This window comes from Astatotilapia calliptera, chromosome 17 (genome assembly GCF_964374335.1).
Source record: "Astatotilapia calliptera chromosome 17, fAstCal68.1, whole genome shotgun sequence".
NCBI lineage: Eukaryota > Metazoa > Chordata > Actinopteri > Cichliformes > Cichlidae > Astatotilapia > Astatotilapia calliptera.
In genome coordinates, this window is record NC_137438.1 from 39,535,848 (window position 1) to 39,550,795 (window position 14,948).

The window sequence follows — 14,948 nt, forward strand, 5'->3', positions numbered from 1 at the left end:
CAACCTCACGCGAGATTTCGCTGCTCCTGACCGATTCAACATGGCGCCGTAGGAACGTTGTTATTGTTCCGTCGCTCCTGCTAGCTCTCGCTGTCCGACTAAAACTACGTAGATAAAAAAGGCCGAACGCTTTCGTGCGGGCATGAAAGGAGCATCTGGGGATAATGTTAAGATCCACCGGCTTCTTCCGAGGGATTGACTGTCCGTTTTACGCGGAACACAGCGAGGGCCAAGGCGGCAGGAATGGGTGTAACAGACCGTACTGTCACTTCAGGCACAGCCAGCAGAGACGGCCGTCCTACGGAGCACCGGCAGATGTTAAAAAGCAGAGAGACCTTCCCTCCGCACACAAAGGTGCTCGGCATTATTCTGTCAGTTACTGAATGGACCTAAATACGTGTTTGCACAGTTTGTAGGACGAGTGTGGAGTGGCACACGGTGCTGTGGACGTGTGGGAACTGGCAAATCACAACCAGAAGCCCTGGCAGACGTGTTATTGTTTATATCGTGGATGCGGAGTACATTAAAAAAAGAAAACCAAACCAACCTTTAAGGACGTGTAAAATAACCGCAGGCAGGAAATTGCAGCAGCGCACATATTCTGATGTACTGCTACAAAATTAGAATATTGCACACATGACTGCACAAAGCGAGGCGTGAAAAACGGGACTGAAGCACCAGATGAGGCGGTCACAGAGCTGTTAATATGAGCTCATGTAAAGCAGTGAGGGCGAAAAATGTTCTACTGCACTTGTAGCAGAAGGTGAGGCGTTCATGACCGATTCGCTCTCCAGTAGCTGTTCTGGTCTCTACAGTGTGTTCAGAGGCGTTAAAAAGACGGTGGCACATTCTCCTCGAAGAATGCTGCTCTGCATCCTACTGGACTTTGTTATATTATATGGTAATAATGAGCATTTCCAAGTAAACATTTAGGTTTTAAAATGGGGGGAAAAGAAAGCAGAAAATGTTTTAATTAAATCTGGGCGCGATCACATTCCCACACTTTGCTCATTCCTTTGCCTGCTCCCTTCTTTTCCTCTTCCCTTCTAGCCCCGTCTTTTACCTGCGCTATTCCCTCCTCTGCACATGCGCAGATCACTTTGTATCCAGTCTGCTCGACCTGAGCTGTGGTCATTTCTAATCCTGTCCATCAGCATCCGGCCACCTTCAGCTCCCAAGCCACACATCATAGCAGGTCTCACTAACATCTACTCGAGCATGCACACGTTTCACTCATCCACCTTCATTCTCCACTGTTACACCTGTCTCCCTCTCATTCATCGTGTATTCTGTCCTGCTTCTACCGACTCTGATTCTTCTTCTCTCCGGAGTGTAGCTCCACCTGCTGCTAACTCTCACATCCACGTCCCTGTGCAGTTCTCCTTAAACCTTTAACGCTTCCATTACAGAGCCTCTGAAGCTTTCTGTGCCATTTGTGTCCATATTTAAACGTCAACTCACGTGGTGATAGTTGTGATTATGCCCTAGTTTAACTTGATCTAGCCAACTGCATCTGATGGGAAGAACTGTATCTCGCTCTCCTTCCATCAGTCTAACAGTGACCTCACCGTCTACAAATATTTGACTACATAAGGCAACAATCATTTCCACAGATTGAGTGAGTGGCCTGTAAATTATTGCAGGAACAGTGAATTTTCTACATACAGGGACAGAGAAACAGCTGCAGTGTGAATGCATCACTTCCTGGTTAATATTTGACGTGCTTAACGAGTTGGTTGTATCCGGTCATTTCTATTTAAAATGCACACAGTAAATGATCCCTTTTATTCTTCCCTCCAGATCAAGGCTACGATCCCTTCAATCCTGAAGTAGTGAGACCGCAGGAGCAGCAGAATGGCAAGCCGGCTGCCTCGGGCGACATCAGTGGCGCCTTGGAGCTGGTCAACAAGGCCATCGAGGAGGTCCGGAGTCAGGTGGAGCGGGAGAAGAGGAAGCTCTCTCGGATTGGGGACGAACCGTACAATCCCAGCGAGAACGCCAGCTTGTCTTCGTGCAAGACGGACACGAGTAAAGCGGCGGGTTCGCACTTGGCCTATGATCCCGGGAGTTACCAGATCACATCAGGAGGGTATAATCCCACCCCTGGCTGCAGCAAGTACACCTTGGATTCAGACAATCAGGGGCACAACAGCAACTCTATGGAATATGTTCCCACGTCGCTGAAAAGGCCTTTGTCTCGGACACACTCGCACCAACCTCCTTCTCCTCCTCCTAGCCCAAAGCGTTCGAATAGCACGTCCTCTTCAAAGTGCAAATACACTGTGGATAATTCTAGGCCATCCACGGACATGGAGTACGACCCGCTGTCCAACTACTCGGCTGGAATCGCTGTGAAAAACAAGAGGAGTGAGGGCGCTCGGCCCGTCAGGACAGAAGGCAGCAAGGCGCACAAGCTGTCGGGCTCGGAGTTTTCCGATGAGGACTATGTCGTAGCTGCGAAAAAGCCACGGCAGCAAAGCGTAGACACAAAAAAGTACACCTTCTCTGACTCTGATGGGGAGAGCTCTGGGGCAGAGTATCGCCCCACCTCGCTTAGCAATCTGCAGCAGAGAAAAGCCGCCCACGGCTCAGACTCTTTTGGGAAGGGGAGAAAAGGGAGTGGTGAAAGTTTGCTAAATGCACTGATGCAGAGGAATAAGCAGGACTCTGACACCCAGGAAAATATTAAAAGAAAGGACAGCCCAGAGAAAAAGAAGAAAGAGGGAGGTCAGACTAGTCAGGAGAAAAGTAGCAAGACTGAGAAACTACATAAACTTGAAAAGGGAGCAAACAAATCATCCGGTAGTAAGAGTAGCGTCAGCAGCAGCAGTAAAGACAGAGGGTCGATAAAAAGCTCAAACCAGGATTCGGCGAAAAAGGAGAACAGGAGTCACGACAAGAAAGACGACAGGAAGAACACAGTGAAGGTTAAGACGTCGGATAAAATTCGCAAGGAAAGCAGGGACGAAAAGAAGAGCGACACCAAGTTGAAAACTTTGGATAAAGTGAAAACGGACTCAAGCAAGCAAGATAAACATGCAGAAAACGGCGCGAGGGAAAGCAAGAAGCCGAAAACATCAGACAAGGAAAAGGAACAGAGCAAATATAAAGAGCATCCCCACAAAAACGGGAAGCTCGATGGTATTAGAAGAGAAAAAGATGCAAAAAAAGTTAGCAAAAGCGGTTCTAGCAGCAGTAAAGCGAGCCCATCGAACAGCAAAGATAAAGCGAGGCAAAGCGTCGGCGCTTCGAGTGTAAAGAGACAGAGTTTGAGTCTGAGCCACGCTGATCTGTTTGGAGACGAGAGTCCGGACGAGGCCGAGCAGATGGAGGCGGACTACGACGACGAAACCGAGGAAGTCCTGGTGAGGAAATCTGCCGACGCCTTAAAGAGGACTCGTCTAAACAAGAGGAAAGCGTCGGAGCTGACTCCGTCCTCCTCGGAGGACGAGGGCGACCGCGACGTGGACTGCAGCAGAGCGGGCAGGGACGAGGTTGACGGCGTCAGATTTGACCTGTCCGGTTTCCAGGACGATCTGGACTTTGACTCGGATCCCATGGAGGAGTGTTTGAGGATCTTCAATGAATCCAAAGACGTGAAGAAGGAAGACAAGGGAAGGCAGGCCAAGCAGGTGCTGATGTCTGTCGCGCTTTAGCCGTTTCCTTTTTTTTGCTAATGAATTTGCTTTGATTTCAATAGAAATGTCGTGTTGTGCCCTCTCAGCAGCACTCTAGGGACTCAGAGGAGGAGAAGAGCACAGACAGCACTTTAACCACTCTCTTCCCTGGTCAGAAGAAGAGAGTCTCTCATTTTGTTGCCAAAGGAAATGTAAGTTTCTTCCAGTGTTTTTGTTTTTCCCGTCCTATAATCTCACAGTCAGGACCGGCAGCAGGTATCTCTGAGGTTGCTCGTTATATAAAGTGCACAGTGTCGCACAGAACTACAGTTAATCATCTTACGACCTGCAGGCTTAGTTTAATGCTCATCTTTGATTGGGATATGGAGAAATAACACGTATTGCACAGTGTAACCTTTGACCCGGCTTTTCTTGCTGACGAGTCCAAGGAGACATCTTTAAATGTCTTTGATCAAAACCCTGAAATTTTACTATCATCCGCTGTAAGAAGAAATACAACAAAAACAACATAAAAGCTATAAAGGTTTCAATTTACATGTCCCTAAACTAATGAACTACTTTAAGTAGAGTACTGGCAGTTGAATAGTGCCTCTACCTGTTCCTATAACACCAATAATATTTGCATACTAAACAATAGGTTTTTTATGAGGGGTTAAACTTGATAGAAACACCACAATAGAAATAGAAAAACACGCGGCAGAAGTTTGACACAGCGAGGAAGCTACAGTAAGAGGAGGAACGGGAGGTTCAGGGCTTCTTTGGCTGAGGAGGAGTTCGTCGTTACCACTTGAAGTCAAATGTTTGCGGCTCGTTCACGCTTCTGTTGTCTCTGTTCTTTAAACGCCGGAGTCACGGGGAGGCCAGACAGCAGACCTCGCCTCGACTCCGTGTTATTTCAGTGCAGGTGTGAGTTCAGGAAACGCGGCGGGCGAGGAAGTAAAGAGCGAGAAGGCGATCTGAGGCTGTCGGGGCTTTCCGCTCATGATTTGTCAGTAGTTAGCCAGTAACTGCTCGACTGGGCGTTTCCATACCTGTGGTGACAAAATGGTCAGCAACAATTTTTTGATCTAATCAGCGGGTGTCAGCTGACTTTGAAGTGTAGCTTTTTTTTTTATTGCATCATCAGCTCTGTTCTGAGCAACCAAAATAACATTTTTCAGTTTTTTAATCTAAGAAATAAATTCGGCTTACATGTGGCAACCTGTGAGCTCTAACCTCTGACTCACAGTTTCATAGAGGAACTGCCTTCAGACTGATCTGTAACGGTTTGTGTTGTATGTACGTCAGCGCCTTCACTTTTAGATAAAACTTCCTGTTGTCGTTTTTCAGACTGATGCACCTTCCAGGACTGCGGTGCGGCCGTATAAGAGACCCACGGCCCAGGAGATCTGCTACCAGCGTATGCAGATGGCCCAACAGCAAGCGGCTCAGCTCTCTGCTTCGGTCAAAGCAGCCACACAGGCCTCAAGCCCCAGCTTCTCTGGAGAGAGGAAGAGAATAGCGCACCGTCCTAACCCTCAGATAGCATCCTCCAAAACAAGTACGAGTGGCTCGGTTTTCTTTGCCAAGAGGCAGAAATGGCAAAAATCTAAACGCTGACGTTACGTGTGTGTCTTTCTGATTTAGGTCCCGCAGACACTAAACATGCTGCAGGTCGCGTGTTATCCCCCAGTCACACCCTTCAGAGTGTCAAAGCTCAGACCACAGTCGGTATTTTGTCCAAGACCTCGTCTACCGTCACGCAGAAGAGGGTGGCGCACACACCCACCCTGAAGGTATCCCGAGCTTCCTGTAACCTGATGCGTCGGATAGTTTGCGCACGTGGCTTGAAGTCATTGTTCTCTCTCCGTTTTGACCTTTTCAGAGTACTTCAATGAGGCGTCCTGTCATCCCCACCGAGTTCGGGGCCAAAGTTCCCACCAACATCCGCCAGCGCTACCTCAACACTTTCATCGATGAATGCGTCAAGTTTTGCCCATCGGAGGACGGCGCCTTCCAAATGGCATGAACAGCACATTTGAAACAGCCTAGGCTGTTTTTGTTTTGTATGAACCATAGATGGTGAAAAACATGGACGTAGCTACAAACCTGCATTCTATCTAAAGACCACCAGATGGCGATAGCTGTGGTCCTGTAAAGCCCGTGGGGGAAGCGGCTCACCGAACACTTGTGTGTTCATTTTATGGGCTCAGTCACTCATATCGGGTCATTTTAAATAAAAAATTAGGGCTATTTTAAAAATCTTGATCATATTGTGTATGAAAATGGAACCGCACACTCGTTGCCTCTTTGCATCACTCTTGGTTTTTGAAACCAAAGTGGCGTTGGCGGGGAAACGGTCTTCACAAGGCTTTAAAGCGGGACTTGAGACACCGCCAATGTCGCAGTAGCTACGTCAGTCTTTTCTGCCCTCTGTGGTTCTGATGGTGGATAAAAACCGTTGATGTGCTGCAGCGGTGTAAGCGGAAAGTCTCGTTTCAGGCCCTCGATGAGGAGAAGCTGGTGTACGAGCGCAGTAGCAGTAAGAACATCTACCTCAATGTAGCTGTCAACACGCTAAAGAAGCTCCGGAGCAAGAGCAGCGCCAGTCCGTCTCCCGTCACCAGTAGGTCACCAGTAGGGGTTTCCCATACACGTTACAGTGGAGCTCTTTACATCCACAAACAACGACATGAGTGCAGCAGAAGTAGCAGGTTCTCCATATACAGTAAACATTTGGTGTTTTTTTTGTGTTTTCCCCGCAGAGGAGCCGGGGTCAGTAGCTAAAAGGAAGCCACAGTCCCACGAAGAAGTTCTGGGAGGTCGTCTTGCTGCCACAACCAGCTTCACTGTAAACAGGACGGGTAAACAGCAGGAGGAGAAACTCATCGGTGAGAGGACGAGTCCGATTTCACGCCGCTCTTTCTCCGGCCTTGTTAGGAACGTTTCCTTCCTCCTTTTGGTTTGCAGATTAAACATCTGATAAAGTGAAAAGTGCAGGACAGAGAAGCTGAAAGATTCTTTGTGTCAAGCAGAGACTTGTTTACTTGTTGAGGCGCTTTTACTTTAACAGTGAAGCTGTTCAGATGGTCTTGTGACTGTTTACCGCCAGCTACCTGCCCCGTGACCCGACGTCAAATGCAGCGTGTTTACGAGACTTTTTCTAAAGGGATCATTCACTGATCAGCAGCAACTAATAAATCCTGTGATATGTTTATAGAGCAGTAGGTAATTCAATTGAATCAGCTGTGGTGGAAATAATCATTAGATGTAACCTCAGATCGTCTGAGCTCATCTCGAGAAGAATCGCAGTTGCGTTCGACGATTGCAGCCGTCGTCCTGAGTTTTCAGCGTCTGTGCAAAGACGTCATTTAGGTGTGTGCGTCTCCCTGCAGGAGCCACACTGTACAGGAAGATGAAGGCGTACCTGATGACAGAGGAGCAGCTCCAGCAGCACGGATACCCGCGGCCGAACCCCGAGGCCGCCGGCAAGGCCGTCGTTTACAACCAGCCCGAGAAGAAGGGCGTCGCAGACCGTGAGTGACGCTCCCGCTTCTCCCTTAATCGCTGTTAAACTGTGAATTCATGTTAACAGCAATATGAACGTGATCTGCTCTTCTGCAGCGTTTAGCAAGATATGCTGTCGATGCGGCGCAGAGTATAAGGTCAACGTCAACGGCAGCTGCGTGCGGAAGGAGGAATGCAGCTTTCACTGGGGACGTTTGCGCAGACACAAAGGTGCGTTTGCTTTATTCATCAGAAGAGCATCCCATCAGTCTCCCAGTCGGCACCTCAGCCATCTTTGCCTTTCCCTTCTGCTTCTCATTCACTTTCTTTCATTTATTTTTATCTGCTCCTGTCTGTCTCCTCTCTTCAAGTTGCTGGAGGCTGGGAGACCAACTACAGCTGCTGTGCTGCAGCTGTGGGCGCTCCAGGCTGCCAAACGGCCAAGGTACCCTTAAAAGAAAGCACTACATAACAGGACAGCACACTCCCCATCTACATGTATTAATACTCCGTGTATTTAATACAACACTGTAAAGACTGAAATATCTTCTATATGTGGCTTTTTGGACCTTTCTTCATTCCTTTGGCAGAATTGCTCCATCTCATACAGGTTGGAGGGGAGCACTAGTTTTCTTCCGTTTCCAGTTCCTTCTACAGGTGCTTGATTGGTCCTGAGCTGGGACACTCTTGTGGTTTCTTGCTGGTGTGTTTCAGGTGTCTTGTTTAAGTTTCTTCTTCTGGGCCTGAAATCTTCGCTCAGACACTCTGTAGCTTCCTGCGTCCACCTTCACGTCTCTCACCTCGGGTCCCCTTCGCAGGAAAACATCAGCGTTGTGCAAAACTGTACCAACTGTATTCATGAACTAATGCTAGGCGCTCTGCGTCATCAACATACGCCTTTGGGAACTTTAACAAAATAGATCAGCCGTTGTTTCAGACCGCAGGACTTTTTCTTCTCGTGGCCTGAGTCGCCTACATCGAGCTGCCTTTCAGCCACTGGCAGCAGGCTGTTCATGCTGTCCTGTGTCTTCACTGTGAGAAGTGTTTGCTCTGATTTTTCCCGTGGAACTGTGACCAAGACGTTTCGTCCCACATTAGTCAGATCCAGGACCGTTAATGTTTCCCATCATTGTCTTTTTTAATGTTGCAGAGATTTTCTTAACATCCTCACATCTGCGCTTTGACACAATCTTGTCTCACAGGTGTGACGACAACACCAATCGGGCATAACATTATGATTGTCTCTTCACCGCGGCGCCGGCTAATTTAGGGAGCAGTGAGCATTTTGTTGTGTCAGAAGCAGGAAAAATGATGAAGTGTAAAGATGTGAGTGAGTTTGACGGGGGCTGCATGACTGGGTCAGAGCATCTCCAAACTGCAGCTCTCGTGGGTGTTTTGGGTCTGGAGGAGTCAGCATCTATCAAAGGTGGAGGAAGGAACAGCGGTGGACCAGCGACAGGGTGATTGATGTATGTGGGGACTGAAGGCGGCCCGCCTGGTCTGAGTGACTTTAAAGGGTGTGTTGCTAACATCTTGGTCTGAAGCATCATAAACCTGACAGCTAAAAACGGTTTAAAGTAATAAAGTGTGCATAGATGTGTATAAAGTGCAGGTATGAAAGCACCTGATAAAAAGAGCAGGCGTGCACGTTCAGTTTCTTTTCTTTGTTTTTCTGTCTGAATGTCAGTAAAGTTTTCACCTTTGAAGACAGATTCCTCGTTTGTGTCTAAACTTGGCTGTAACTGAGAGAAATAACAAGGAAGCAGCAAAGTGCCAGTCGTGATAAGAACTGGTTTGTGGTCATGGTGCAAAGAATCCTGCACATTGCACGTCTCCTGCCGATGACCTTTCCGTGACCTAAACGCAAACTCGCAAGGTCGAGAAAAGACGAGAAGAAGATTTCTTGCTGAGAGCCGCATTGTTCAGAATCTACTCGCACAAAAGTACCTGATAACACGCCGACGGACGTGTTTGATGAGAGTCCGCTTTGTTAAAACTACAACGTCCTGCAGATGGACTACAAAGGTGCATCTTAGATAGGCGGAAAGCACAACTTTGTTACCGGGGTTGGAGTTACTCGTTGCAGCTGTTCATCCTGCTGCGCCTCCGGCCTTCATTAAGGTTTCTCTGCGATGCCTCCAGCTTTCTAACTGACGGCATAAATCATACAAGCTCATAATCTTGATTTATTAAGTCTCACCCAAGGCAACAACTTCATAAGACGCGGATTTTATTAAAGCAGCGTCGTGTTTAGAGTTCAGCGGTGGGTTAGAGGTCGGTTCAGAGTGAGATGGACACGAGTCACTCATGGTTTCAGTTGATGTGTTGAATCACAGCAGGGCGCTGCATCGATTCGACCTGCGGGACGGAAACACCGAAGCCCCTTTGCTTAATATCTGGAGAATTTAACCAGCTCTCATTACGGCTGCAGTGCAGCTGCCTCCAGGTCGTTTCACTCAGAGACTTTTGTATCGTCCTGCTCTTATCTAGCAATGGATTAGCAGGAGTTGATAAAAAGCCAGCACACTCGGGGACTGATCTGCTCTTTATAGAGGTCGAATTGACCTTTTTAATACCTTATGTTACATGTATCCCTGTTTATTTACATATGTACATATTACTAAGTTTATCAGACCTAAAACGGTTCCTGTCCCCACAGCAACACGTTCAGGACGGGCGTAAAGAATCACTGGACGGCTTCGTGTCGACCTTCAGCAAACCTCTGCCTCCAGATGGAAACGCAGGGGTGTTTGCTCTGGACTGTGAGATGGTGAGTTCACCACCATCTTCAGTTTTGTGCGTTTTTATAGTTAATTTATTGAGTTTATTGTTGATTTATACGTAGTTTCACCTGTGAAAACTTGGCAAATAATTATGCTTTTATGCTTTTTTTGTTACTTATATGTTTGCTAAATAAAATCTTTATTTCAAAGAGAGTCTCTTGTGTAGAAATGATGTTGTTTCTTGTCATTTATTCATTTTTCCCTCACCTGTGGAAACAGTGTTACACAAAGCAGGGTCTGGAGCTGACCAGGGTGACGGTCATCGACTCAGAGATGAAAGTCATCTATGACACGTTTGTGAAACCTGAAAGCAAAGTGGTGGACTACAACACGCGGTGAGTCCTGAGACAATATATCAGCCGGCTTTTGCTGCTTAACTAAACCAACAGTGATCTCGGGTCTGATTTTGATCTCGTGTGTGACTCACAGGTTTTCGGGTGTAACGGCGGAGGATCTGGAGAGCGCCGCCATCACCCTGAGAGACGTTCAGGCCGTGCTGCTCTCCATGTTCAGTGCTGAATCCATCCTGATAGGACACAGCCTGGAGAGCGACCTGCTCGCTCTGAAAGTGAGTCGCTTCTTCACTGCAGAAAATGTAAAGCAGTTTCATTTTTCCTTTTTCCCCTTCAGCCGTCCACCCAGCTGTGCAGGTTTCCTGAAAGTCTTGTGAATATCATAACTCGAACAGGATTTTATATCGTGTGTGCATCTGCTTGGAGGGTGAGAGGTAGCGCTGGTGGAGGACGTCCTCCCTCTGCTTAAAATGTACTAACTTAACCCCACGAGGTTTACCAAACGGTCACTGCAGTGAGTTTTTTAAAAGCTATGATGTCACAGCGTGGGTGCTTTCCTCTCTGGATTGCAGCTCATCCACAGCTCGGTTGTAGACACGGCCATCGTGTTTCCTCACCGCCTTGGTTTGCCCTACAAGCGTGCCTTGAAGAACTTGATGGCTGATCACCTCAAACGCATCATCCAGGACAACGGTGAGAACGATGTCGTTGATTTCTTTGTAATTCTTCATAAAAATGGGGCACCGCAAACACCGGTGTTTCTCAGCAGCATCTAAACTGATCTGTGTGGAAAATGACATGAATGTTGTTTGAATTGCTCCGATTTAGTTTGGACGTTTTTGGAAAATTAGGAATGGGGGTGGAGCCTGTGAGGGCTGCGATGTGCACGGTGTCACACACGGTGTTTCAGGATGAAAAGAGTAAATTGCTGGTAAATCTTTAGGGGAGGACGGCTCTTCAGATGGATGCTGCTCCAGTCATTTTATGAAGTGGGTGAAATAATAGTTAAATGATTCAATTATAACAGCAGTTTCATGGGAATGTAGTAAACCTGGAGGGTCCAATAAAATGAAAGTGAGCAGCTATAAATTTAAACTCATGAGTGGAAGCTCATCTCACACAAGTTTTAATTCTGCTGGTGAAAAAGACAAAGTGCTTCAGGTCTAACTGATGTCACTGCAGTGTGACCGTGTCACCAGCAGATGTCGCTGCAGAAGCCCGAGTGTTTGGGGAGAAATCTGCGTTTTTGACCTGAAATACAAACGTCCGTCTACGACAGCAACAGCTTCACGTCCTCAGTCATCCAGGTCACGGTGGCAAGAAGGCACCTGGACTTTGTTTTGTTGGTAAAGGCTTTTCAGCAAAGAGGCTTCTTCATGTCTGAACACTTGGTGTTCACAAACCAAAAAGAAGTCCACTTGCCTTCATTCCAAGTACTCAAGACTCTTATTTGTCCACTGTGAACGACCATCTTTGAACAGAGGGCGGGGCCTATGACACCAACTGTCTGCCATCGATAATCCAGTTCTGAGATCCTTCCCAGACGCCTCAACGCCCACTCACATCCTGGGCCCTTTGACCTCAGGAAATCACATGATAGGGTGGGGCCAGGTTTCCCAATGGGTTCACCTGAAACCCTGGCTGATTGTGACCCACTCCCGTGTTCACACCTTGGCTCGTGTGATTAGGTAGAGGATCATTAGGGGGTCCGTTGTCCCTCTTGGTGATTTACTCCCACAGAGCTTAAACTCTCCACCATTTGACCTTAGAACTGAAGAAGCTTCTCGGATGAGAGGTGAAACGTCTTCAAGCAGGTTAAACAAGTCCAGACGCTTTTCTCTCCAAGCTCCTTAGACGACGATGACCTGGATGACTGAGAACCTTCACAGAGACTCTTATTTTTGCTGTTCTTCTAGCAGATTTTCATCCTGGCCTTCAGTCATGAGTCAGTTGACTTTCTTTGAAGAGCTGCTTAAAGGGATTATTTTACTCATTAAAGTCACTTTACATGTGTTGAGAAGTTCTGAGAGCTCTTTGCCTCCGCTAGCTTCAATGACGGGAAACGTAGGAACAAATGGGGCTTAAAAAGAAGACGATGTTACTTCTTTGTTTGTAACTTGTGCGTGTCTTTTCAGTGGAGGGCCACGATTCGAGCGAAGATGCAACTGCCTGCATGGAGCTGATGATCTGGAAGATCAAGGAAGACGCAAAGGTCAAAAGATGACCTCTGACCCCTCTGCTCTGTTCTTCAGTATGATTTCCTGCTTTCATGCTGGTTGCAGGCGGACAGAAGTTCAGGAGGAATGCACTTGCTCTCACTAAGAACCTGTGGTCAGAGGAACGGGGGAGGGGGGGGGGGGGGGGCGTTGAGCAGAGTTTGACATTTTAATCAGTAAAAGGCTGAGAGGTGATGATGATGCTGAGAGGTGATGATGATGATGAGAGGAGCTCGGTGATGATGCTGTCTACTGTGTTTGAGATGCGAGCTGTCAGCCCCCGTCAAAGCAATAGGAGCCTCGATTAACCATGTTTTCACTCGCGGATTTTTCTTCAGTTCTAAATAATGTAAGTTAACACATATTTCTGTTTAAGGCCTCAAACCTACTCATAATTAAAAACCGCTCCACGGGAGAACTAGTTAGAAAGTCGGGTCGTTGTCCACTGAACGTTAGGAATTATTATGATATTCATGGCAGGCTGTACCTTCGGCCTAAATTGCACTATAGAAATGCTCTTGTTGTTTAGGGCCCAAGTCTGAGTACCTCATGTGTGTCGTAACGAACGATGTGTTACTTGTTCTTAGTTACATTTAGGTGCTTTCAGCCGTGTAAATGCGCTTCTTCGCGTGGCACCTAGTTTCCTGTCGCTGGCGCTCTGTTTATACGGCGTTTCTAACAGAGATCGTTTTGTCGGTTGCCTCTCAAACCTGAGAAATACTTGATTGTGTCGGAGGGCAGAAAACAAAATAAAGTCAGCCTGTTTGGTTTGGTGTAGCTGAAGGATTCTCTGTGTTTTAGTGTCCAGGCACAACAGTGACGATCCACCGCTGTCTCTGCGTGAAGTAGAACCACAGGAATAGTCGTGCCAGCAGGTGTGACTTTGTTTTTCCTCCGTAAAATGACTCAATTATGTTCAGTTGTTGAACTAAGCCTTGGTTGTTAACAGCAAACAAATCTCCGTTTAGTGAGCATCAGCGAACCTGTGCTGTTTATGTTGGAAATGACTGAAAAACTACCAGTGCTGTAAATAAGCAGTTTTCCTTTTGTATTCTTTTTTTTTTTTTTTTTTTTGGTGGTTTATCTTTTTCTATTAAAATCTATTAGTTTAAACTAAATGTTGCTCTGATTTCTGGCTCCATACACACCCGTACACCTGCCCGTCATGAATCCTGTGCTGTCCTTTCCTAATGCTCCTGTCATCGTAACACACCCACGTCACCAAGCAAAATGAATCCAGTGAAATTCCCAGTCGGGAACCGGCCAACACCCAGGGAACGTGGTAGAGCGGGACGCTGGCGGGAACTCTGTGCAGCTGATGTCTGGGCAGAAATGATGTCATCGAGTCACGTCGACATCGCGTTTCCAGCAGCTGAGTGTTTCAGGAGGCGGACCCAGCATTGGGGTGGTGGAACAAAAATCAAACTTGCAGTGTCCTAAAAATATAAAAGTTACTTAAGCTTACTTACTTTTAGGAGTCAGTTCATGTGAAGATGAGACTTGTGAAACTTCTCCTGTTGCTGTTGAATTGAGTGTGACACCTGTGATTCCTCTTATTTCTTTTAAGGCTGTTATTTAGAAGAACCCCTCTGTGAACTAGAAGTGCTGTTCTCTGAATAACAGTCAGACCTCGACATGATTTTTGGCCTAAAGAAGTTTGATTGCGAGGTTCCTCTCCCCTTTAGTCCAACCAGAGGTGGCTCCTACATCACAGAAGATCTATTCTCAGGCCTCACGTGTCGCACTGGTTTAAGTATCCGGTTGAACCACTTGTGACATCACTATTTAGTGTTAAACTGAACACACACACACCTTTCAGTGCAGCAAAGCTTAAACTTCCAACACATAATATTCTCAATCCTGTATTTTTTCCATAAAGGGGACTTTAAAGTGTGATACAGGATGTTTTCATTATTGTGCGTTTTCTCGAGCAATGTCTCATTTTAAGCTTGATTTAACAAACTGAGCTCGACATTTCGACAGACAGGGAAGAAAGAAATCATTTCCATGATCTCTCGAGCTGCTGAAAAGAACTTAAAAACAATGGTAAATGTAAATATTGCTTTACTTGTCCCTAAGGACCCCAAAGCACTTTACACAACCAGTCATCCACACACTGGTGATGGCAGCTACATTGTAGCCACAGCCACCCTGGGGCGCACTGACAGAGGCGAGGCTGCCGGACACTGGCACCATTGGGCCCTCTGACCACCACCAGTAGGCAACAGGTGAAGTGTCTTGCCCAAGGACACAACGACCGAGACTGTCCGAGCCGGGGCTCGAACCGCAAACCTTCCAATTACGAGGCGAACTCCCAACTCTTGAGCCACGATCACCCCAGGAAAAAGGAAAGTTTCCTGCTTAAAGTTTGCAGCAAAGTTGTTAAAATGAGTTCAAACAGCGAGGGGCCACTTCCACTTGGATCCGTCACACAGGTGCTGTTTGTGTGCACAGCAAGTGCTCGAACTTTAGATTTTGCAGATTCTTGCTGAATTCTTGCCGCTCTGGACTTTTAACTTGTCGTGGGTCTCT

The 14,948-nt window shown here is 47.1% G+C and overlaps 1 protein-coding gene across 2 annotated transcripts; it reads left to right on the forward strand.

Moving 5' to 3' along the window:
- Nucleotides 1-13,534, forward strand: rexo1 (REX1, RNA exonuclease 1 homolog). Of its 2 annotated transcripts, none has more exons than XM_026147268.2 (16): nucleotides 1-354; nucleotides 1,801-3,632; nucleotides 3,728-3,829; nucleotides 4,968-5,178; nucleotides 5,265-5,413; nucleotides 5,503-5,640; nucleotides 6,120-6,243; nucleotides 6,383-6,508; nucleotides 7,013-7,153; nucleotides 7,242-7,355; nucleotides 7,496-7,569; nucleotides 9,784-9,894; nucleotides 10,127-10,242; nucleotides 10,337-10,475; nucleotides 10,773-10,893; nucleotides 12,336-13,534. In XM_026147268.2, the coding sequence occupies exons 1-16, from the start codon at nucleotides 165-167 to the stop codon at nucleotides 12,422-12,424; spliced, it is 3,777 nt and encodes a 1,258-aa protein (XP_026003053.1). In that variant the 5' UTR covers nucleotides 1-164; the 3' UTR covers nucleotides 12,425-13,534. The 2 variants fall into 2 exon arrangements, with proteins under 2 accessions (XP_026003053.1, XP_026003052.1); XM_026147267.2 differs by having other exon boundaries at nucleotides 2-354; nucleotides 3,725-3,829.
- The last annotated feature ends 1,414 nt before the right edge of the window (nucleotides 13,535-14,948 follow it).

Excerpts from the sequence above, each read along its gene's own strand:
- rexo1 (XM_026147267.2), top strand. The coding sequence starts at position 165 with ATGTTAAGATCCACCGGCTTCTTCCGAGGGATTGACTGTCCGTTTTAC. Across the intron at positions 6,244-6,382 it reads CAGTCCGTCTCCCGTCACCA|AGGAGCCGGGGTCAGTAGCT; the intron begins GTAGGTCACCAG and ends TTTTCCCCGCAG. Across the intron at positions 7,356-7,495 it reads ACGTTTGCGCAGACACAAAG|TTGCTGGAGGCTGGGAGACC; the intron begins GTGCGTTTGCTT and ends CCTCTCTTCAAG.